Source organism: Mesocricetus auratus, unplaced genomic scaffold (genome assembly GCF_017639785.1).
Source record: "Mesocricetus auratus isolate SY011 unplaced genomic scaffold, BCM_Maur_2.0 Super-Scaffold_100172, whole genome shotgun sequence".
In the NCBI taxonomy this organism is placed as follows: Eukaryota; Metazoa; Chordata; class Mammalia; order Rodentia; family Cricetidae; genus Mesocricetus; species Mesocricetus auratus.
Genome location: NW_024429253.1, coordinates 365,347 through 388,732, shown reverse-complemented (window position 1 = coordinate 388,732; position 23,386 = coordinate 365,347). Strand labels below are relative to the sequence as shown.

General features: G+C 51.2%; 2 protein-coding genes across 28 annotated transcripts in view; one reads left to right on the top strand and one right to left on the bottom strand.

The window, feature by feature from the left end:
• Positions 1-1,821, top strand: part of Dnm1 (dynamin 1) — a 45,453-nt gene extending 43,632 nt beyond the window's left edge. For 7 of the 20 annotated variants that reach the window (XR_005873521.1, XR_005873520.1, XM_040736934.1 and 4 more), the window contains one exon: positions 679-1,821. Coding sequence is in view for 10 of the 20 variants with exons in the window: in XM_040736934.1 (XP_040592868.1) it covers positions 679-751 (73 nt within the window). In the remaining 10 variants the exon portion in view is untranslated. Of the gene's footprint in view, positions 1-258; positions 657-678 lie in introns of those variants that run through there. The other 13 variants (XR_005873523.1, XR_005873518.1, XM_040736933.1 and 10 more) reach the window with 4 other exon arrangements.
• A 533-nt stretch (positions 1,822-2,354) lies between these two features.
• LOC101831552 (golgin subfamily A member 2) lies at positions 2,355-23,335 on the bottom strand. Of its 8 annotated transcripts, XM_040736919.1 has the most exons (27): positions 23,197-23,335; positions 19,454-19,578; positions 18,274-18,354; positions 14,160-14,270; positions 13,894-13,937; positions 13,731-13,794; positions 13,320-13,376; positions 13,063-13,143; positions 12,251-12,289; positions 11,960-12,022; positions 11,780-11,873; positions 11,582-11,688; positions 8,532-8,590; positions 8,181-8,322; positions 7,575-7,664; positions 7,368-7,475; positions 7,142-7,229; positions 6,439-6,776; positions 6,117-6,230; positions 5,412-5,657; positions 5,256-5,331; positions 4,977-5,059; positions 4,560-4,778; positions 4,379-4,481; positions 4,174-4,280; positions 3,942-4,098; positions 2,355-3,856 (listed from the first exon to the last, which is right to left on the bottom strand). In XM_040736919.1, the coding sequence occupies exons 1-27, from the start codon at positions 23,276-23,278 to the stop codon at positions 3,642-3,644; spliced, it is 3,093 nt and encodes a 1,030-aa protein (XP_040592853.1). In that variant the 5' UTR covers positions 23,279-23,335; the 3' UTR covers positions 2,355-3,641. The 8 variants fall into 8 exon arrangements, with proteins under 8 accessions (XP_040592853.1, XP_040592855.1, XP_040592857.1 ...); XM_040736921.1 differs by lacking the exon at positions 13,063-13,143; XM_040736923.1 differs by lacking the exon at positions 14,160-14,270.
• Positions 23,336-23,386: the final 51 nt, after the last annotated feature.

The following is a 23,386-nucleotide window of genomic DNA, read 5'->3' as shown; positions in this document are numbered from 1 at the left end:
TGGCTTTCTCTTCCCAGCGAGCCCCGGGACTCAGCGCCACGACTCAAGGCCTTCTTGACTAAATGAGGGCTCTTGGGACAGGTTCCGTGCCCATGTTGGTAGATGTGGTGCTCCCTGGAGCTGTCAGCCACCAGACTCATTGTTGACAGTGTAGGGACTGAAGGCTTAGAGAGGATGTGTGTGACTGGCTTCAGAAGGGGCTAGAGGCCTTAGGACTTCATCTTCATTTCTAGTCTAAATTGTGCTGCCAAGATAGAGATTCCAGCTCCCAACCTGGGAGCATGGGCATATAATATAAATCCATCACAGAGCAAGCACGATAATCAGACATTAGCTGAGCCAGTCCTCTGATTGGTTGATTATTTCAGAAGACTTAAAAAACCTTTGCCGTTCTGTCAGCCCATAACAGCTCACAGGCAAGACAAGGGCAGGTAACCCCCTTTCCCTTCCTCCTTGATATTGCACATCTGCAATTAATGGCCATGTCCTCAGCCCCAGATAGAGTCAGCCCATTAGCTTGGCCTCTCTCGGAGTGACCTGTACCTTTTAGTTAATGACACTGCGGTGTCTAATGACTTGGCAAGTGACCTTGAGTTCTGCCCGGCTGGCCACAGGCTCTCTCTGACCTGTCCTAGCTCTTCTGCAGCCATTGACACTCACCCTTCTGCTTTTCCCCAGCAGGAAGGGCCCAGCCTCACCTACGAGACCTGCAGCCCCCCGACCAGCGGAGGCTCCCCTCTTAGACTTATAAGTCTGTGGCCACAGGCATTGCCTCCCAGCCTCCTCAGGGTCCCCTCCATGGACCTGGGCTTTCTGACCACCTGAGGGGCCTCCAGTGCTCCCTCCAGTCACCCCTTTAGCTTTGCTCTCCTGGTTCAAGCGCTTCTGGCCTCATGGCTATTACATGGGGCTCCCTGAGGCTTGGGGTGGCCCTGGGCCAGTGGGATGGGAGCAAGAGTGACCAGGGAAGAGGGAGGCCCTATGGGCACATTGCCTGGGTGGTGTGTGAGAGGCCGTGTGTGTGGCAAGAGAGGGCCACCCAGCCTCCACGCAGACTACCCGCTAGTCATGGCCCAGCCCCTCCCATCTTCCCTTTCCATTCATCAACTGTCTGCCTCTTTTCCGGGAAGCTTGCTCACATCTACACCTGCCTCACCCCTCGCCTCTGCTGGGGTGGCTGCTCTCGCCTTACCAGCTCTCCTTCCTTCTCTCTCCCGTCTCTCCTTGGCCTTCTCTCCAACTGCCAGCCGATCGGGTCAGGCAAGTCCGTCCCGTCCTGAGAGCCCCAGGCCCCCCTTCGACCTCTAACCAGATCCCTCCTACTCCTCGGAGACCTCCCTTACCAAGCCCGCCTGGACAGCTGTTCTGTGACTTGACAGTGGCTCCCCCAGCCCCAAAGCGTGGCCCCTTCATCTGTGACTTAGTCTGTTGTAGTGGTGAGCTAACACATCCAGATGTGATGTTGGTGAAAACTTGTGCCCCTCTGTGGTATTGCTCCTGCGACATTCTATAAATATCTATAAATATACCTATATATATATACATATATATGGCTGACACAGCCTAGCCTGTAGTATCAGAATCAACCATCATGCTGTCCTTGTGGAGTCTTGTGGTCCAACTACGACCGAACGCTGTCACCCTGACAAGCCCCCTCCAATGTGCCACCTCCAGTGAGCTTCCCTGTCCTCCTGGCCTGTGGACAGCCATCCCCTGGGCCGTCCCCACCCTGCAGCATGGGGATGCTGCACCGGCAGCTGTACGGCTCTGACAGCCACCAGTCTTGCTGTCTCTTGGCTGAGAATAAAACCCATTTCTGGATGATGGGGAATGTGTGTCCCTCTGCTGGTTCGCATTCGCTGGGGTGAGGGGAAGGTGTAAACCCTGGGCACCGAACACAGGGTGAGGAAGAGCCCTTTGCTAGGGTGCTGCAAGGTGAATTTAGCAGGGCCTCATCTTATGAGCTGCTTCCACCATTAGGAGGCTGTGAGCTGAGGGGGCCTGCAGCCTGAAGGAGAACAAAACAAGCCCAATGTATGGACAGGCTAGGGAAAACGGGGACAGAATGGAAAAGGCTTTTCCTGGAAGTCGGCACCCTTAGGTGCTGCACCCTAGCTATAGGTGTTCCACCTACATATAGGTCAGGCTTGGTGTGTAGCCCCATGGCACTCCCTCTGGGATCCCTCAGCTTCAGTAAGCAGTATACAGATGATGGCTGCCCATCAGCCCTGCTAGGCACTTCAGACCTTGGGCTCCACACACACTGCTCTCTGCTGGTAGGACATACTCCCTGCTCAGTGCCAACCTGAGGCTAACCCCAGAGTCCAGTGACAGGAACACCCTAGGCCCAGAAGTATGGCTAAATCCATTTATTTCCCAAGTAAAAAGCAAAATAAAGAGGAGCTGCATCAGCAGGGTGCTACAACCCCATCCATCTCCTGTCCTCTGTCCTCCACTACCAATAAATAAGTTTCCCAGCCCCGAGTGATTATTAGAAGAATCTCCTCCCCACTTGCCAGCTCCAACCTCCACTATGATACAGAAGGTGTCCCTACCCCAGAATATACAAAATGGTACACAGGTACAGTATGTACACCAGGGGAGGGGCAGCCCCTCCCCACCCCAGGAGCCCCCTGCTTGGCGTACAGTTACTCCAATTGTCATAAGGCCTGAGAGAATAGTACCCACTTTCCCTGTCCCAAAGTGCCTCTAAAAAGATGGAAGCCCTCCTAAGTGGGATGCTTTCCGGAGGCAGTTACCCCAACTGCCTGGGGACCCATGGAAATGCTGCCCAGTTCCGCTCCCTAAAGTGCCTCTAAGAAGATGGGAGTTGGTCTGGGGATGTACTGGGCCCTGGGTTCCACCCCAGCGTTCCCACAAGAGAAAAAGGTAGGTAGTGCTGAGGAGTAAATCAACTGGCAGAGTGCCTGCTCAGCACTGCAAAATACCAGGCACAATGCTGAGGCAGGAGAGTCACAAGGTCAATGTGTGGTGAGTTCAGGGTTAGCCTGGGATGAGACACTATCTAAAGAAACAAAGAAAGGCATGGAGAGGAGGAGGAGGGTGGAAGGAAATGAAAGATGGTAAGAAAAAGGAGCTCTCTTGCTGATGGCTAGATGGCATCTACCAGCCTGTGCTGCACATGGCCATGAAAATGCTGCAAATTGCTCTGCCGTGTCTTGAGTAAGGAATGAGGCCTTCCAATTAAAGACAGCTTGATCAGGAAGCCACCAGGCTACCCAGAGACAGTCTGCTCAATCACTGAGTTTAGAAAGTAAAATTGCCCTGGCCAAGAGGGCACAGGGCCTGTCCCTGTTTGTATACCACATTAACATAGGGAGTCCGACTTTAGTTTTTTTTTCAGACAGGGTCTCAGTGTAGCCCAGTGCAGCCTCACACCTACAGGGTAGATGAAGGTGGCTGATTCTTCTGCCTGCTCTTTCCAAGCGGTCCAATTCTAAGCACCCCCAGTTGAGAGGCACTGGGGGTGGGACCCAGAGCTGTGTGCATGACAGACAAGCGCTCTACCAACTGAGCTACTTCCTCAGCCCCTTGAGGGGGTGCCGTCTGACCTTATTATTATAAGGATAAGGGTGACTGAGGAGGGGTGGGTTAGGGCAGAACCTTTGGCTGCCAGTCTTTTAGACAACCATGATTTTCACTTCGTCATTCTCATCAGCACGGTAGAAAAAGGGGATGCAAGGGTTGCTGCCCAGGCCTGGACGCTCCTGGGGGTTCTGGATCTCACGCAGTAGCTGCATGATCTGCTGTGCAGTGGGGTTCTCAGGGGGAGCAGGTACCCCAGCCATTCCTTGTGCAGGCTCTATACTGTCGGCCAGGCTCACCTCCCTAAGGTCTTTAGAGAAAGGGGAGGTGTCAGGGTTCTGCATGCCGTGGGAGTCCTTCCCTTTGTGCCTGCCCAAGTCAAAGGCTCTACTCACCACCGTGTTGGTCAGCAGCTCCAAATCCCTGGGAGCCTGTGGGCACTGGGGTAGGCACATCGACAGGGTTCTGAGAGACTGCCAGGAATTTGCCCTGCCATTCATTGCGCTCACTCACAAGCCTCAACACCAGCTCCTGCAGCTCTAGCAGCTTTACCTGGAGAGAAAGGCAATCGAATTGAGAAGCCTAGCCTAGCGTAGCTGGGCCTAGACCACAGAAGTATGGGCTTACCTTCATCTCCTCCTTGTCCTGGGCTAGCCTGCTGATGTACTCCTCCTTCTCCAAGTGCCTGGCCTTCAGCACTGCCCTCTGGTTTTGGTAGAGGGCAATGTACTCTCCTGTGGGTATGGGAGGCAGGTGGGCAAGGCTCAGACATTGAGGCTCCCCCAATCTGCCCCTGTGCACCCCAAATGCCTTAGGTTGGGCTCTGCCTCACCAATGGTGTCTGTCTCTCCAGAGAGCTGGATACAGCAATGTTCGAGTTCTTCTACCCTCTCCTTGAGCTCCACTTTCTCCTGCATGACCTCCAAGAAGCGGCTCTGGAGCCAAGACATAGGTCTCAGAGGCTTAGGAGCCCTGACTGGCCCCACCCTCCCAGCCCCCAAAGACATACTCACCTGCAGCTTCTCCATGGCTACATGCAGGGCCTGGTTGCTCTCCTCAGACATAGAGTCACTCACATTCCTGGGGACCAGTGCTTCCTTTTCCATCTTGCTTTGGACTGGGGTGGCTAAATGAGCCAAGCTTCGGCAACGTGCCTTCTGCTCTCTCAACTGCACACGTAGTCGGGCCTGTTCTTCCTCAGCACTGGCTATAGCTGTGTTAAAGAAAGCCACCTGCACACAAGAAGGAGGTGTGCTTCTTAGGGAGATGTTCAGGACAAAGGGGGCAGGGAGGCAGGGAGGGAGCACTTATTCCCAGACAAGACTGTCTGACCACTGGCTCCCAGGCACAATGTGGTAAGAAACGAGAAGGCAAGAACTCAAGGGACCACAGAGGCAGGAAGAGAAGGGGCAGGGCAGAACCCAGCTCACCATGGCCTCTTTACTGTCCAGGTCTTCTGGGATGGTGAGACTAGGCCGAGGAGCCTCCTCCTGCTCCTCCTGCTCTGCATCTCCTGGGGGCAGACAGGGGGTTGTCTCCTCTAACAGTCCCAACAGGCAGAGTGGGGTTAGGGAAGACAGTTCAGGACCCCACCTCTATACCCCAGCCACTGACTACAGCATGCAAGGCATTCTCACAGCTTCTCCAAAGATATCAACTCTGTTTTGTTACCAGTCAGTCAGGGTCTCCCCTCTCCTGTGTGGTCTTACCTTCCCCAGGGAGAGCCAAGAGGCTCAGCTGGGCCTGGAGCTGCTGGTTCTCCTGGCTGCTGGCTTCCAGGCGCTCCTAAGGGGCCAGGAAAGAGTGAGAAGGTACAGAGGTGGCCAGGTCCTCCCACTGGGGCCCAGCCTCAGCAACGGCCTCACCTGGGTCTTTTGCAATTCCTGACGGGCCATTTCAGCTGCCATCTTGCTCTGCACCTCCTCATGCTGCAACTGGTCCATGAGCTGTGTCTGCAGCAAAAGCTGCTTGTGCACTGCCTCCTTCTCAGAGGTCAGCTGCTCATAGGCAGCCAAGTGTTGTTGGTAGGCAGCTGCATACTGCTGCAGGTGGGACAGGCACTGGTCTCGCTGCTCCTGCAGACTCTGTGCTTCCTGGCTCTTCAGCTCCACCTGCAGGAAGGCTAGGCCTGAGGGATCCTGGGCCCATGCCTTTGCACCCAGCCTCACACCCAATCGCCTTTCTCACCTCTTTAGGCCCCAAGTATGGAAGAGCTGATGGAACCAACCTATGTTGTTCAGCACAGACCACTAGTGCTCAACAGTCTATGCACATTTTCTCATTTAACATTCAACACTTCTATGAGGAAACTCATCTTTTAAACTCAATAATCAGGTCTGGTGATAGGAAACATTTGAACAAATGGATATGAATCCAGCCTGACCCCAGAGCTTTGTATAACCTCTAACTATAAAGACTCAGCTTCTGGTCTTGGGTAGATGAAGAGCAAGCAGTCCAGGGCTACCCATCTCTAACACAACAGTCACAGGCTGACTTGTAAGCCTGTCCCCAGGCTGCAGCTGATCCCCTCCCCAAATCCAGTGGCTGGCACCACACACAGTAGGTCTTACCGTCTCCTTCAGGTCTCCCAGCCTCTCCTGCAGCTCCCCCAGCTTCTTGGCCAGCTCTTTTTTGACGTGCTGCTCTGACTGCAGTGCATTGGTAATCTCCATGTTCTCGTTGGTCTGAACAGAAAGCAGCAGTCAGCAGGACCTAAAGGGGCCAGAACGCCCAGACCTGCGTATGCACCTCCTCCCATAGAGCAAGGAAGGCTTCCGGATCATCCCCGCACGCCCCAGAGCTCTGGCTTGCTGGGTGCCCTCACCACTACCATTTCGTGTGAGGTGGACAGCACCCCATCCCTTGAGAAAGGAGGGCCTGCAGGCTCCGCACCAGTCTGACGAAGCCGTTCTGCAGCTCAGCCAACTGTTCCTTTAGCTCGCGGTTCTGTGACAGTGCTCTGCTGATGGTGGTGCGGTCGCTCTGCATACTCTCCAGGATCTGCTTGCGCTCCTCCGTCTGCTCACTCCAGCGCTCTGCCGCCCGCTCCAGCTCCAGCAGCCGCTCCTCCTGCTCCCGGTTCAGGTGGCTCAGGCTCTCATTGTCCTGCACCTGGGCCCTCAGCTGTCCTGTCAGATTCTCCAGTTCCTTCTGCAGTTGCTCAACTTCTCCCTGCAGCCGCTGTTCCACCTCAGAGGGTCCAGCTGGAGGCTGTGGGGGTGGTGGCTCCTCTAAGAAAGGAAGCAGGCAAAGTGAGGGATCCACCCTTGGCTTCTCAGATAGGCTCCATTGTGAGTTCGAGTCAGGCTCCCTGCCCCAAGCCTTGGCTTCTTTTCCGTCAGGGTCTGAGAGGACGTAAGCATTTCAAACCAGTCTAGTACAGTGATGCTCAGTCACCTGCAGGGGGTAGGCATGGCACCCTGCTTTGCAGAGAGGGACACATGCTCAAGAGGGATGACAAGACTTGCCACCTCCCAGCGGAGACCCCTTGCCCTCTGCTACAATGCCCTTGCACCCCTGCCTCCCCAAGGCAATGGAAGCCACCTTTATGGCTTTTGAACCCGTTCCTGCTCTCAAGTCCCTGTGCCCTACTCACCCATCTGACTCCTGAGCTCGGCCAAGCTGGTCTCCAGCTCTTGTACCTGAGTCTCTCTGTGCTCCTTCTCCTCCTTCAGTGTGTGCACCTGCCCACAGGCACAGGGAAAGAGCTGCAGATCCCGGGCACCATCCATTCCCAGCCCACCTCCATGATACTGAAGGCCTAACCCTCAGCTGCACCTCACTGGCGCTCAGCAAGAGCAGACCCCAGCGCGAGGCCTCACCTGCTCTGCCATTTGCTGCACCCTCTGCTGCCACATGGCACTCTCCCCTTTCAGGGTTTCTGCATACTGGTCTCTCTCCACCTGGAGCTGTTTCAGCGACTCCATCAGCTGCAACAGTCAACACACAAGTTACAGAGGGCTATTGCTGCTTCTCACTGGCCCTTGGCCACCTGGGGTCACGCCCTCCTCTCCCCCACACATCCTCACCTGGCCCACATGGGTCTCCAGCTGAGCCCGCTCCTCCATGGCATGTTGTAACTGCTGGTTACTATCAGAGGCCTCAGACTGGCTTGAGAACTGTACAAGGAAAACGAGGGTTCCACTGCAGTGCCTCCCACAAGAGTGTGAGCTAGCTAGTGGGTAACTCATATGCCGTGTAAGAAAAGTGCCAGGAGGCGGTAAATAGCCTCTTGCTGCGTGTGTCGTTTAAATGAAGCAGAATGATGGCTTTTCCGCTGGGCGTGGGGCCTCCTGCCCACAACCTCAGTGCTTAGAAGGCTAAGGTAGAAAGATTACCATGAGTTCAAGGCTAGCCTGGTTGCCTAGTGAGTTACAGGTCACTGATAAAACTCTGTCTCAACAACATCAATCAATAAAGTAACAAAAAGGTGGTTTCTTAACCAGGACATATCAAAAAATAAAACTAACAGCCATCTCACAACCATTAAGTTTATGACTCCATAGGTGTGGTCAGGGCTCCACTACTGAACATTTTTCCAAAAAATTCTACAGCAAGACCAGGAGGAGGCTTCAAACTGTCATCCCCAAGGCTGCTGAGACTGCCTGGGCCTTAGGGTATGGGCTGCCCCTCACCTGCTGCAGCAGCAGCTCCGACATTTCCAGCTTCTTCTGCAGCTCCTCCACCCCTGACTGTGCAGCTGCTTTCTCTGCCACTAAGACTCGAAGTTTCTCTTCCAGCTCTGAGTTCTGCTGCCTCAGGTCCTCATTGTTTTTACTATGGCCAGAGGCAGTGCAGACAAGAAGAAACCAAGAACAGAAAGGACCACATGTTAGAGCATCTTATGAGTGACAGACCACACCATGAGTCAGGAGCATGGCTGGGACTAGCGCATAACTCTCCACACAAGGTCAAGCCTGTCTCCTCGGAGCCTCCTTTCCCCACACTAAGGCTGCAGGGAAGCCCAACCTCCTTCCCATTCTTACTTGTTCTTGTACAGCTCCAGCTTGAGGGCATCTCGCTCTTTGGTTAGGTCCTTGTTGTACTGCAGATAAGAGAGCTGAGTCTGGACCTGGCAGGCTAAAGAGACAGCTGGCACAACACCAGCCTCCCCAGTGTCTCCACAGTGACATTTCCTCTTCCCAACCACACTTGACGCTTTCCCAAGGCATTTCTAAGCCTGTGTCTTATTTATGTTTCTGTTTGGGTTTTCTAGACAGGGTTTCTCTGTGTAACACTGGCTGTCCTGGAGCTCACTCTGTAGTCCAGACCGGCTTCAAACCCACGAGATCTGCCTGAGTCTGCCTCCAGAGTGCACTATGACTGCCTGACTTTGTTGGGTTTTTGGGTTTTGTTTGTTTGTTTGTTTTTTGGAGACAGGGTTTCTCTATGGCTTCAGAGGCTGTCCTGGAACTCGCTCTGTAGACTAGGCTGGTCTCGAACTCACAGAGATCCACCTGCCTCTGCCTCCCGAGTGCTGGGATTAAAGGCATGTGCCGCCACCACCCGGTGTTTCTTTGTTTTTGTTTTTTTTTAATATTTTAAAATTTTTGTTTATTATATGTGTATTGTTGTTTTGCCTACATGTATGTCTAATCACCGTAAGCAAGAATTACAGATAGTAGCCGGGCGTTGGTGGCGCATGCCTTTAATCCCAGCACTGGGGAGGCAGAGGCAGGCGGATCTCTGTGAGTTCGAGGCCAGCCTGGTCTACAGAGCGAGTTCCAGGACAGCCTCCAAAGCCACAGAGAAACCCTGTCTCGAAAAACCAAAAAAGAATTACAGATAGTTGTGAGCCACCATGTGGGCAACTGGGAATCAAACCTGGGTCCTCTGGAAGAGCAGCCTGTGCTCTGAACTGTTAAGCCAACCCCGTTTTTGTCTTTAATTAATAATATTTTTTTTGCAAAGCCAGGGATCAAACTCAAGTTCTTGTATAGGCCAGTCAATTACTTTATCATTGACCAATAACACCCTAGCTCTCTTTTATTTTTTCTCTTGAAGCAAGGTCTAAGCAACTAGGCAAGCCTAGAGCCTACACTATAGCCCAAGCTGGCCTTGAACCCTCCTGTCTCAGCCTCCCCGTGCTGAGATCACAGGTATGTGTCACCTTCCCAGCAATTAGTTTTGGTTTTATGAGACAGAGTCTAAGGCAGATGGGGTTGGCTTTTCTCTTCCAAGTGCTAGAATTGCAGGCATGTCTCACTCCATCTGGCTCACTCTTTTTAAAAATATATATAATACATTTTTTTATTTTTTGAGACAGGGTCTCTCTCTCTATATATATATAGCCTTGGTTGTTGTGGAACTCACTACGTAGACCAGGCTGGGCTCAACATGCAGACATCCACCTGCCTCTGCCTCCAGAGTACTGGGATTAAAGATGTGTGTGCCACCATAACTTTTTTTAATGGGGGGGGTAGGGGGAGTGGGAGTCTCAAGACAGGGTTTCTCTGTGTAGCCCTGGCTGTCCTGGAGCTCTCTCTGTAGACCAGGCTGGCCTAGAATTCATAGAGATCGGCCTAACTCTGCCTCCAGAGTGCTGGGAATAAAGGCCTGTGGCACCACTGCTCAGCTCCTTTTGTTTTGCTTTGTTTAATAAGTGGTGGGACAATCCTTTAATTCCAGCATTTGGGAGGCAGAGGCAGGCAGATCTCTCTGAGTTCCAGGCTATCCAGGACTACAAAACAGAAAACAAAAAACAACCACAAAAAAGAAAAAAACTCAGTAAAAGTGGATCCAAGTGCTCTCTGCTGGCACCAGCTATGCTTGTGGTACATATACATAAAGGTAAGCAACACACACACAGAGTAAACACACACACACACACACACACACACACACACACACACACACACACACACACACACACACACAGAGTAAATAAATCAGGGGTTGGAGAGATGGCTCAGAGGTTAAGAGCTCTGGTCCTGAGTTCAATTCCCATCAACAACATGGTGGCTCACAACCATCTATGAGATCTGGTGCCCTCTTCTGGTAAGCAGGCAGAATGCTGTATACATAATTTATTTTAAGTAAATAAACCTTAAAAACATAAATAAAAGAACTGTACCAGGTGGTGGTGGGGTGGTGGTGATGCACACCTTTAATCCAAGCACTCAGGAGGCAGAGGCAGGAGGATCTCGGAGAGAGTTCCAGGAAAGCCAGGGTTACACAGAGAAACCTATCTTGAAAAACAAAAACAAACAAACTCCATAAGGATGAAGCAGGCAGATAAAAAGACTGGGACCAAGACATGGTGGTTTAGGCTGATCTTAGCACATGGAGGCTGTGGCATTTACAGCAGCAGGCTAGCATTGGGCCACAACTCTCAGACACTATTGGTGTCAATATTGTTCACAGAACACTTTACTGCTAACCTATCCAATCTTCACACCCACTGACAACAGTTGCTGTCACCCCCACTGGGAAGAAACACGGTGTACAAAAGTGCTGGCTTGAAGTCACTTAGCAGAGGCAGAACTTGAGCATTTTGGAGGTGTCTAAATCTCTAGGCCCTTTCCCCCAAGGGTTGCAATTAAGAGGAAGAAAGTCAACTTCTATTTGGATCTTGTGCTCTCTTCTGAACAGATGGTCTATTCACGCAATCCAAAACGTAGAGGGTACAGAAGCAAAACGCCTCCCAATCGTCATCCTGTTGCCAGCTCCGAGTTTCCGTCATCTCAAACATATTCTACATGTATCGCACACACACTACCCTCCCCACAGTGGCACGGTACTAAGCTCTTCTGTACTTCCATAGCCCGGGGCCACATGCTCTCTCTTAGCACTTGACCAAGGTCACAGCAGACCCCTGCCTGCCTCTACGTTTTTCATCCAGAGTTCACTTGTACAGCCCTCAGTTACCCAGCTGTGAACTTTTCTCTAGTTTGCTTCTTTCAACCATACAGCAAAAGCAGCAACAAACAGCTCATGCTAAGCTGTCAGCAGCAAGGCACTGGAGCATGCAGAAAAGCCCTTTAAGCTCACTGCCCACCAGGAAGCTGCTGATGGCCAGACAGGCGACTTGTCTTACCTTGTCTACCTGTTTCTGCTGCGTTGACACAGTAGACAGCGTCCGCTCCAGCTCTCCCACACGCTGTCGGGAAGACTGCAGGCGGCTGGCAAGATCCTCTGACTCTCCTGAAATGAGAGCAGTCTACATGGAACCCAGGGACCCTCCCTCAGGCCTGCCAAGGCATCAGCAAGAGGCTGAAGGGTGCCCTGATCCTACCTGCTTTCTGCCTGGCTGCTTGCTGAGTGTGGGCAAGGGCTGTCTGTAATTCTGCCTTCTCAGACACCAGGATGCCTATGGTCTGAATGTGAACCTTTGGGAGAAAAGCCCCCAAAAGTGCTGAGACAAAGGAGAGACATGCTCTCTGGGGGACATAGGGATGTCACACAGGCCACTCACCTGCAGTTGTTCCCTGAGAGCTCCCTGCTCCTTTGCCAGCTTCTGCTGATAATCCCTCTTCTCCTGCAGGCATGGGAAATGCAGTTCTTATCAGGGAAGCAGAATCCCAGCAATGGACGAGTCCCCAGAAAGCCACCAGTGGCCCAGGACAGGTTATCAAGGATCCTATGGAGGATACCCTGTGGGGTGAGTCTACTCCAGGATAGAAATGAGCAAGACCAAGACCTGCAACTCTGAGGCCTCCCCCAACCCCATCAGTCATGAGAAGAGAAAACACAGAAACCACAGTACTTTTTCCAGTTGATCCAGAGTGTCTTGGTTCTGTTGTTTCTGTGGGAAGAGTCAAAGGAAGGTGACTGGGGCTAGCCCCTTTTATGCTACCCATACCAAGACAGAGCAGGGGGATGGATTTGAAAAAGGTGCTCAGACTCCCATGGGCATATGATCCAACAAACTCCTCAAGCTCCCCACGAACTACAGTCTATGTCTTGGCTGCCTCTCATTCATAACTATGCAACAGAGGTCTGAATCTGGGTCCAAGTTAAAGGACTGTAACTCTAAAAACGAGTTTGAGAAAGAAAACTACCTTCTGCCAACTTGGGACTTGGAACAGTGTGCTGAGTTAAGAACTGACCCTATCTTGCACAGCCAAGAGAAGAATGGAGAGCACTTGGTTCTGACAATTCAGTTAGTCTTTAATCTCTTGCCACTTAAGAGTGGAAAGAGGTCTCTGACACTCTCCAACTGTGCCTCAACAGGAAACTCTAATCCAGGGAGTGTTGTGACCAAAATCAAAGGGCAAATCCGGACCTAAGCCAGGGCAGGACATGGGGCTCCTGACAACCAATCGGAAGGCACCACGCTCAGGACAAGTGGGGTGCGGACTCAGGTTGGGAGTCTGGAGTACAGAAAAGGGGTGGAGAGCAATGAGAAGAAGCATGCTGCATGTTCTACGCTCTGGCTGCCTCCAGCTGAGACTGAGGCCCCCAGGTTTCCCATTGCCCCTTGGTCCCAGGAGCCCCCAGTCTCTCTCTTCAGAGCCCCAAGGGGAAACTGAAGCCCAGGACTGGCAGCAAGAATCGGGGACCCCACTGGACTCTTACCAATTCCTCTATCGTGCTACTGAGTTGTTTGTTTGTTACATAGCTGGAGTCCAGGGCTACTGCTAGCTCTTGGTACCGGCTCTGAGGCGCATGCAGAGAGGAGGAGTTGGAGGAGGGATGGGGGAAAGGTAGAGAGAGCATCATTAGGGTTGGGGTGATGGGCTGTCTCAGCTGGCAGCAGGCACTCAGGTCCCACTGTAAGAGGAGATAGGTGGTTGGATTAAAGGGTCACTGAACCATGTTCCAAAGCCACTTACCTCCAGTTCCTTCATGTTAGAAGATGTGAGGCCCTCCCCGTTGATGTAGGATGTAGACTAGGAGAGACAATATCTCACATGGAGATGCTCTGTCGCGCTCAATGTCTAATCCCCCAGCCTCCTTCCTTCCCCCTCAACCAGTAGGACCCGCTTTCCTGTCTACTTGGCATCTCCTCTCACGTCTTTGTGCCATTCCTCCTGCTCTAATCTCACCACGGCCCAGCTCTGCCCCTCAACAGCTGTCATCTCGCACTTTCCACTCCAGGACCACGTCACCCATCGTGGTCCAAATCTGTCTTCTCTGAGACTGACAGGACCCTCTCGTGCGCCAGTCTCCTGAGAATCCCGGTCTCAGCTTTTACCATGTTTTCTTCCCCTCTCCCATCTTTCTGGACCCCAGTCCTGCGGTACCTCAGACACAAGACCATTGAGTTGTTGAGAAAGTTGTCGCAGACTCTCAGTTGATGAGAAAGTCCTAAGGAAGGAAACATAGGGTCAGGGGTGCAAGTGGTTTGATGGGAACCCGGCTCACGGGCAGAGGCCCGCCCTGACTCCCTCAGTAGGGAACGCTTACTTGGTCTCCTCCGTGAGGTTAGAGCTATTGCCAGGATCATGGCTCTGTATGGGTAGAGATAAACCAGGTCACTATTCAGCTTCTGCTTATTATCTCATAGGGACAGGATGGGCCATGCTCATCAATGCCCATCTCCCCAAGTCTCCCCAGCTTGACCTCCCCATGCCAGGTTCCAGGAGCAGCACCTGGACCAAGCTGCCTGAAGAGAAGGTAAAGCCCTTTGCAAGCAGACAGGAGTGCAGCAGACAAAAGGGGAAAGCACAAACCTGAGGCGATGCCATGCTAGTGAGGTCAGCATCAGGGGAAGGGACAACACCAAGAAACATAGTGTCATCAGCAGCTGCTGGCGGTGCAGGAGCAGTATGGTCTGTGGGCGCCTGTCACAGAACAGAGCAGGGGGTTAGAAGACCACGAGGCGCCTCGTTGCCATGGACATGAGGTGATGGGGCAAGCAGGGTAGGACAGCAGCAGTCACGGGACAGTTGCACATGCTGGGAGCTACTGGGGAATAGACATGGCCTGCCCAGGCCTCAGACCACTTAGTAGCATTTTGAAGGGCCAAAGCTCAAAGCAGGGGCTGACCACCCGAGGACCTTGTTCCCTCTGGAGCTCTGACCACCCGAGGACCTTGTTCCCTCTGGAGCTCTGACCACCCGAGGACCTTGTTCCCTCTGGAGCTCTGACCACCCGAGGACCTTGTTCCCTCTGGAGCTCTGACCACCCGAGGACCTTGTTCCCTCTGGAGCTCTGACCACCCGAGGACCTTGTTCCCTCTGGAGCTCTGACCACCCGAGGACCTTGTTCCCTCTGGAGCTCTGACCACCCGAGGACCTTGTTCCCTCTGGAGCTCTGACCTGTGGTAGCCACAGTAGGTAGAAGAAAGTGCCCCAGTTCAGGAGCCAGAGAGCTGGCCTGCACGGACTGTGACCCTGACAGGGGCCCTGTTCCTGGAATGGGCTAGTTGTCATCCACCCCTCTCCTCTTGCTTTCCTGCTTTCCCTTCTCCCAGACCCACACACTGGGTGCTTGTTGATTAAAGCAGAGAGCAATGGCTGCCCTTTGACTTGCAGCATCCTGGAGATCACATGACCTTCCTAGGAACAGTAGCCAAGGAATAATCCTAGGACTCCCTAGTAGTAACTACCTGCTTGACCAGCTGTCACTCCTCAGGCTCAGAACTCATTCTTACTTTTTGGTTTTTTGAGACAGGGTCTCACTATGTAGTTGCAAATGTCCTGGACAACTCTGTAGACCAGGTTGACCTCAAACTCAGAGATCCACCTGCCTCTCCCTCCCAAGAGCTGAGATGAAAGGTGTGTGCCACCATGCCCAGTGGGTCAGGTCTCCTTCTTAGACTATGTCTCTAGCTGGGCATGATGGCACACACCTTTCTTCCCAGAACTTGGGAGGCAGAGACAGGCAGGTCTTCGAGTTTGAGGCCAGCCTGGTTTACAGAGGAAGTTCCAGGACAGTCAGGACTACAAAGAAAAACCCCATCTTGAAGAACAAACAAAACAAAATGTCTCTGGTTTAGAGGTCCCCTAACATCCAACAGGCCAGATAGGCAGAAAATGGGAAGACAAAGGGAGAGGGCCAGGGGACCCAGGGCTGTCCAGCAAGGCTGGTCTGTAAGTGGCCATGCCTTTCTCCAAAGAGAAAACTGCCTGCTTTCTGAGCCTTTTGTCTCAGCCTCTTGAAATGCTGACCAAATTTCCTCTATGGAGCAAGTGAAAAACCTTGGAGTACTAAAGTGAGCCTCCCTCTTTGCAGGTTTACTGCGGCCATGTCCCTGGGGTCCCCGTGACCGTCAGCTTTGAAGCACCCACAGGTGTTGCCTCGACAGCTCTACAGCTGAATCTAATTGGTAAGAGCAGGGACACAGACAGTCAGAGGAGTGGGGCACTAGCAGTGACAGACTCTCCTAGGCTCTGGGTCCCTTGTCACATCTTAGGAACAAACATCTCTAAGACTGGAAACAGTCAGACAGGCAAAAAAATAAAACATTTTCCCAAGCACCTTTTGGTTTTTTCTCTGGCTATAAAGCTCAGGCTGCCCTCAGACTGGAGACGTCCTTTTTGTTTCAGCTTCCTACGAGCAGGGAATACAGGAATAGGACCCCACACACGGCTGCTGTGCTTTTAAACACTCTGTGAGCAACCAAAAGTTATTTGGTTGCTCTTTTTAAGTCTTACACCTTTGCAGAGAGTTTTAAAGTTTTCACTCTCCTTAAAAAGTCCCCTGTCGGGGCTGGAGAGATGGCTCAGTGGTTAAGAGCACTGACTGCTCTTCCAGAGGACCGGGGTTCAATTCCTAGCACCCACATGGCAGCTCACAACTGTCTGTAATTTCAGTTTCAGGGGACCCAACACCCATGACAAAATACCAATGCACATAAAATAAATAAAAATTAAAAAAAAGTCCCATGTCATCAGAAACTACTTTTATCTTTTCATAACTTCTGTTTCATCTCTACTCAGGTGATGCCATGCGCCTTCATTCCTGGAGTAGAAAGACAGTTACAGATTCAAGAATGTTTTCTGAAATACAAGGAAAGTCTTCATTTCCAGAACAGAGAGGCTGGATGCTCAGATTAGTATTTTTTCAATGAGGAAACTGAGGCCTTAGCAAATACCAACTATGTGACTGCCAGTTTCCTCCACCCCATACCCCCCCTGCCAACAGTGTGCCACCTCCAAGCTGAGAAATGGGACACAGCACCTGAGCAAACCACAACAGCTGGCCAGGAGCAGCTCTCATGGCTGAAAACAAGAGTCCAGCCCAGCCCGAGTCTTCACTGTGTTCCACACCCAGCTTTAACAGGGAGTGGCCTTGGCTCAGGCACTCCTCCAGCTGGACAGAAGCCTGTTCCTTTCGTATGGCAGACGTCCTGTGCCACATGTTAACTGTGGGAGAAGTACTCAAGTCAGGTCCAGGAGGCCATCTCCAAGCCCTGCGAACACAGGTCCTGGGCCACCTGGACTCCATGTATCTCTGAAAGGTGGCTGCCTGTGAGCTCACTGCTCCTCTGCTCCCCAGCTCTCCCTGTGGATGAATGGGAACCATCTTTCTTTCTTTTTTTTTTTTTTTTTTTTTTTTTTTTGGCTTTTTGAGACAGGGTTTCTCTGTAGCTTTGGAGGCTGTCCTGGAACTCACTCTGTAGACCAGGCTGGCCTCGAACTCACAGAGATCCGCCTGCCTCTGCCTCCCGAGTGCTGGGATTAAAGGCGTGCGCCACCAATGCCCAGCCGGGAACCATCTTTCATCATCAAAGTAACTGTGAATGACCCCTGCTCCAGCCTCCAGGCCACAGGGAACTACATTAGGCATCCTGGAGGTCACACAGCATCTTGTCCTACTCATCTAGTCTGGTATTTGTGAGACCTGTCTCACCAGGCTGTCTTAGGACTTAACCATGCATGTGTCTCAGTCTCCTGAGTGCTGGGCTTCCGGGCATGCACACTACACCTGGATGCTCATCTACTGCTGTCACTGTTTAACAGAGAGCTTTTCCTATCAAGGGCCCACTGACTTCTCAAAGACACAGAGGGCAGTCTCCTGGCCATTCATCTGTTGTTCATTCTCTTTCTCTCTCTTCTCTCTTCTCTCTCTCTCTCTCTCTCTCTCTCTCTCTCTCTCTCTCTCTCTCTGTCTCTCTCTCTCTCTCTGTCTCTCTCTCTGTCTCTCTCTCTCTCTCTCTCTCTGTCTCTCTCTCTCTCTCTCCCTTTCTTTCATTCTTTTTGTTTGTTTGTTTATTTTTCCCCTGAGACAGGGTCTCTCTGTGTGCCCTGGCTGTCCTGGAACTCACTCTGTAGGCCAGGCTGGCCTTGAACTCACAGAGATCCACCTGCCTCTGCCTCCTAAGTGCTGGAATTAAAGGTATGCACCACCACTGTCCAGTTAGTTACTTAGAAAAGCTCTTAATCCCAGAAACTATAATGCAAACTCACTTTCTCATAGTCTTACATTCCTAAGATTCAAACCAAAATGAATTCACAAAAAAGGAGCACATACTTTCATGGTCTAGTCTTTTGGGGACAGATGTCAAGAGGGCAAGCCTTAAAGGTGTTGTGTTCCCATCTGTCCCAGACAACAGTACCATGCTAGGCATTCAGAAGCCCAAGTCACACCTCATCTGAAAGTTATTTCCCCAATTAGCTTTAACTTTCAAGGTAGATCTCAACTGCTCCACGACGAGAAATGACATGGGGCAAGAAAGACAAATCCCAACCAAGCAAGCAGTTGAAGAAGCAGACATAGGGGCTGAGGGTTAACTGAGGCGACATAAAATAAGCCAGTGCAGAGGGTCCCCCAAAGCATGGAGGCCTCTGGGACATGCATGCCTGGGAGAGCAAGCCAGGGGGAGTCTCGACACTGCCTCACCTTCCTCTTGTCTAATGGAAGGAGTGAGACCCCATTGGAACGGTTAAGGTCGGACACCAGCACCTTCAGAATGTCCTGAATCTACAGCAGGCGAGAAGGAAAAACAAGGGCGGGGCAGGGGAGAGAGGCAAGAAAGTCAGGCCGGGGAGAAGAGAAACGGTCAGGGAGATGGAATACTCAAAGAGCAGAGATCAGCACTCAGGCCAGCACATCCTTCCAACAGTCACCTGCTCAGAGCTGCCCTCCCAAGGGATGCAGTCAGTTCTCTTGACCAATGCAGCCACTCAACACATACCCACAACTGCAAAGGGCAATCTGAAAGGCCCCAGAACAATGTACACCTTCAACACCAGACTCTCAAGTAAGACTTCACTCTCATACTGCTACAGTCCAGCTAAAAAGCAAGTCTGTAAGACACTAAGCCAGTCAGGCAGTGGTGGCGCACGCCTTTAATCCCAGCACTGGAAGGCAGAGGCAGGCGGATCTCTGTGAGTTTGAGGCCAGCTTGGTCTTCAAAGAGAGTTCTAGGACAGGCTCCAAAGCCACAGAGAAACCCTGTCCTGGGGGAAAAAAAAAGACACTACGCCAGTCCACGATCATCTTGTCAGATAAACTGTGTCTGAGAAAGAGACTTTCCTAAGGTAAACCAGCAAGCTCATGACAAAGATGAACTTAAAACTTAGATCTTTTCTTACTGTTGTTTCCTTTAAGGAAAGCCTGAGAACAAATGATGTTCCCTCTGGCCTGGTTTCTACCCACAAACCAAGAAAATCAAGCAGTACTATTGTTAAATAACTGTTAACTCCACAGCAGGCCCTCTACTAGGGAAATTAGCACAAAAACAACTGCAATAAACTTCATGTAAACTTTATAAATACACATTAAACAATATTACCACTATTTTTATAGATATGTAAAAAGTGGCTCAAAAAGTTTAAACATCTTGCCCTAAATCTTATCATATTTCTAGCAGATGGAGAGATAGGATTCAGACCCAGACTGTATTTTCTTTTTCTGTGCTGAGATAAAACCCAGGGTCTCTTGCCAGGCAAGACCTAATTTATTACCACTGCACTAGGCTCCCAGCCCTCAAAGCCAGAATTTTTAAGCAGCACTGGCATTTCCATCGGAACCACAGCCCTCTCCAGCCCATCCCCAGGGATCTGCCAGCCAGACTCACGTCCTCTGGTGACTGACAATCATTGGCGGTGGTTTTCTCAGGGCTACTGCCATTTTTAATCTTTTTCTTCTTCTTTGCTCCTGCAGGAACACCAGGGCTGTTCTTCTGCTGATATTCTCTCAACTGTGGAAAGGAGAACAGGAACACTCACGACAGTCATTTGCCACATACTCACAGCCTCCACTCCAGCTTCCCAATCTATTGAGGGGCTCGTTTGTTTGTGTGGTTGGTTTTTGGTTTTTAGAGACAGGGTTTCTCTGTGGCTTTGGAGGCTGTCCTGGAACTAGCTCTTGTAGACCAGGCTGGTCTCGAACTCAAAGACATCTGCCTGCCTCTGCCTCCCGAGTGCTGGGATTAAAGGCGTGTGCCACCACCACCCAGCTATTGATGGGTTTTGTTGATGTTTCTGTATGCACTATTGGTTTGAGACAGGGTCTCGTTAGAGATGGATGACTCTGAACTTCTGCTCTTCCTGCCTGAACCTCTAAAAGTTTTTAAGATTACAGGCATGTACCACCACACCTTGTTTATGCATACGGTGCTGGAAACCCAGCCTAGGGCTTTGTGCAGTGAAGCAAGTATTCTACTAATTGAGCTTCAGGCCCAGTTCCCTCCCATGCAATTTTTATAAAAATACTCTTAAATACATAAGTCTCATGTAATGGTACCACAACTCTACAAGATACTGTAATGACTTTTTTTGAGACAGGGTTTCTCTTTGTAGCTTTTGAGTCTGTCCTGGAACTCTCTCTGCAGACCAGGTTGGTCTAGAACTCAAGAGAGATCCGCCTGCCTCTGCCTCCCAAGTGCTGAGATCAAAGGCGTGTGCCATCACTGCTTGCTGTAATGACCTTTTAATGGCTGAAAAAATGACACGGCACAAAAGGCAGTAACTGGGTTGGGAATGTAGCTCAATGGAAACTACTTGCCAAGCATTCAAGGCCCTGGGTATCATCCCCAGCAACACATACACATATAGGCAAACACAGAATTTAAACTCAATCTTCTGATTCCCAGTGCTGGGGTTTAGAGCTCCCAAGGGAAAAAGCTAGAGGTAGAGATCAGAAAGTAAACATTTAGTAGGCAGGAACTAGCTGTCACCCTGCTGTGATCCCAACTCTTGGAAGAGAGAAGCAAGAGGAATGGCAGTCAACCTCAGCTATAAGCAAAACCCAGCCTCAGAATAAGGAAACAAGCAAACAAATGAACTAGTAGACAAGACAATGAATATTGGATCTTAAACCACCATCTCTTTTCAACAAATTTGATCTTGCTGGACATGGTGGTACATACCCTTAATCCTAGCACTCAAAGCAGAGGCAGATGGAGTTCTGTGATGAGTAGAGCCAGCTTGGTCTACATGGCAGGGAATAAAATCCAAAAGTTTCGTCTTTAAAATATGAGTGTACAACTGTGACTCTGTGTGTGTGTGTGTGAGAGAGAGAGAGAGAGAGAGAGAGAGAGAGAGAGAGAGAGAGAGAGAGAGAGAGAGATGCACACATACGTCTGTGTACTGTTAAGGGTACACAGGTGTGTCATGGTACACACAAGAATGTCAAGAAGACAGCTTCAGGGTTGCCTCTTCTCTTCCACTTTGAGATAGGTCTCTTGTCACCACACTTTGAGACAGTCTCTTGTCACCACACAAGCAGACTAGATGGTCCTTGCGTTTCTAGGAATTCTGTCTCTACATTTCATCTACCAGAACACCTGGGCTTAGATTCATGCTACCATGCCTGGTTTTATGTGGGTTCAGGGAATTCAAACTCAGGTCATTCTACTTGTGTGGCAAGCATTTTACCCAATGAGCCCTCTCATTGTCAAAAGCCAAACTACTGTCAATACAACCTCAAGTCAAGGTTTCTTTCTTCTCTTCTTTTTTTGTTTTTTGTTTTCTTGTGGCAATGCTGGGGACTGAACCTGGAGCAATATGCATGAGAGACCAGTATTCTACTACCGAGCCATATACAGTTTCCATTAAAAAAAAAAAAAAGATCGCTGGGTGTAGTAGCCCCTATCTTTCATCCCAGCACCAGGCAGGTGTGGATCTCTCTAGTTTGAGGTCAACCTGGTCTACACAGCGAGTTCCAGTACAGGACTACAAAGACCCTTCTCTAAAACAACAAAAAACTTTTTTTTTTTTTTTTTGGTTTTTACGAGACAGGGTTTCTCTGTATTGTTTTGGAGGCTATCGGTCCAGCCCAGCCTCGAACTCACAGAGATCCGCCTGCCTCTGCCTCCCGAGTGCTGGGATTAAAGGCGTGCGCCACCACCGCCTGGCCAACAAAAAACTTCTTAAAATTATTTTTTTGTCTACCTGTATGTCTGTCCATCATACACATGCAATAACCTAGGTGGCCAGAAGAGGGTGTCATGCAGAGCCTCTGGAGACATGTGAGTGACTGAGAGCTAAATCCAGGGCCTCTCCAAGAGCAACAAGGCTTTGGCTGCTGAGCCATCTCTCCAGCACAATTCCCCTCTTTTGCTGCTGCTGCTGTTGTTTTTACTTTTGTTTTTTGGTAAAGTTGGACTAGTACACAAACCATGTTGGCTGCAAACCCATACAAAGACAAAAGTAATCTTTTAAGTTCCAATCCTTTTGCCTCTACACCCACAGACTTGGGAATATAAGCATGCATTGTTCTGCCCAGTTAATGCCGTGTTGGGATCCAACCAGAGCCTCATACGTGTTCGGCAAGCACTCTTGCCAACTAAGCTGAGTGCACACTAGACAAACACCCTAACGACTCAGCTACATGCCTAACCCCACTGGGACCCTTTTCCAGTACGTATTAAAGGCACACAGCACTACTTCCTAAACTTTTACAACATAAGGGAAGAAGTCATGAAGGCAAGCCTTAGTGAACATAAGCACAACCTAAACATCGTTTCGGAGTCTTTACATTCTTGCAAATCTATGAAAACGCCACGCCTGACTTTTACGTTCGTGTCTCAAAAGAATCATGGGAAAGTGATGCTTCAGAGAGATGCCTCATGTTTATCCTGTGGTTCTCATCAACCCACTCTGAGAAGATCATTTGGCTGAATTTTAAGCTGTTCAGTTTCCCAAGACACGACCCACACTATACACGCATTTTGCTCCAGAGATATTTCAGTCTCTCTAGCGAGTGGAAAACTGAAAAGAACCCAACCCAACCCAACCCCGTTCTTCCATGTCAGCCGGGGACCCTGGCAGTGTTGTGTGCTGACATTAGTGGCTAAGTTAAGGGAGTGTGGGCGCCTACATCGTCTCCGCGCTCGAGCTCCCTTCCTGGAGGAAAGAGGTGTTCCACCAGGGAAACGGGGAGAGGGGGGACAACACCAGGGTGCGCAGGTGGGACGATCCAAGACCGGACTCCGGCTAGTAATGACAGTTTCGAGGGGGGACTGTGACGTAATTACATTCCACTCCACACCACCAACGCCCGAGTCGCCGCTCTGCGGCGGGGAGCGAGAGGACAGGGCCAGGACCGAGGTCCTGGGGAACAGGAGCCCAGGGGCGTTCGGAGTTGAGGACCCAGAACCCTTAAGTCACGGGACAAAGTCACCCAGGGGCGACTGGGAGGACGGAGGGCAGGGTTGCTGAGGGGGCGGGGCTGGCTGAGAAGACTTTACTGGGGGAGCCCAGGGAGCTGAGGGGTTCCTCCGTGTGCCCTCGGGAAAGGCTCGGACTCCGGTCACGGTCCGGCCGTCGAAGGAGCTCGGGTGGGGTCGAGGGGCCGCGACCCGGAGCGCTTTACCTTTTTTCTTGGCCGCAGCCAATTTGCTCTGCCTGGTTTCTTCCGACATCCCGGGGTGGGGAGGGGGGAAGCGGGGGGGCCACATCACCACAATCCCGGCAGCCACCGCGCAACTGCTTCCGGCAACCGCAGCGCCTGTGTGAGCGGCAGAGGAGGCGGGTGCAGGGCGCCACCAGGCCTCTGGGAAGCCTAG

Coding starts and splice junctions, on each gene's coding strand:
- LOC101831552 (XM_040736919.1), bottom strand. CDS start 23,278: ATGTGGCCCCCCCGCTTCCCCCCTCCCCACCCCGGGATGTCGGAAGAA. Junction 5,332..5,411: donor AGGAATTGCAAAAGACCCAG/GTGAGGCCGTTG, acceptor CTGGCCCCTTAG/GAGCGCCTGGAAGCCAGCAG. Junction 5,060..5,255: donor CTTGGCTCTCCCTGGGGAAG/GTAAGACCACAC, acceptor GTCTGCCCCCAG/GAGATGCAGAGCAGGAGGAG.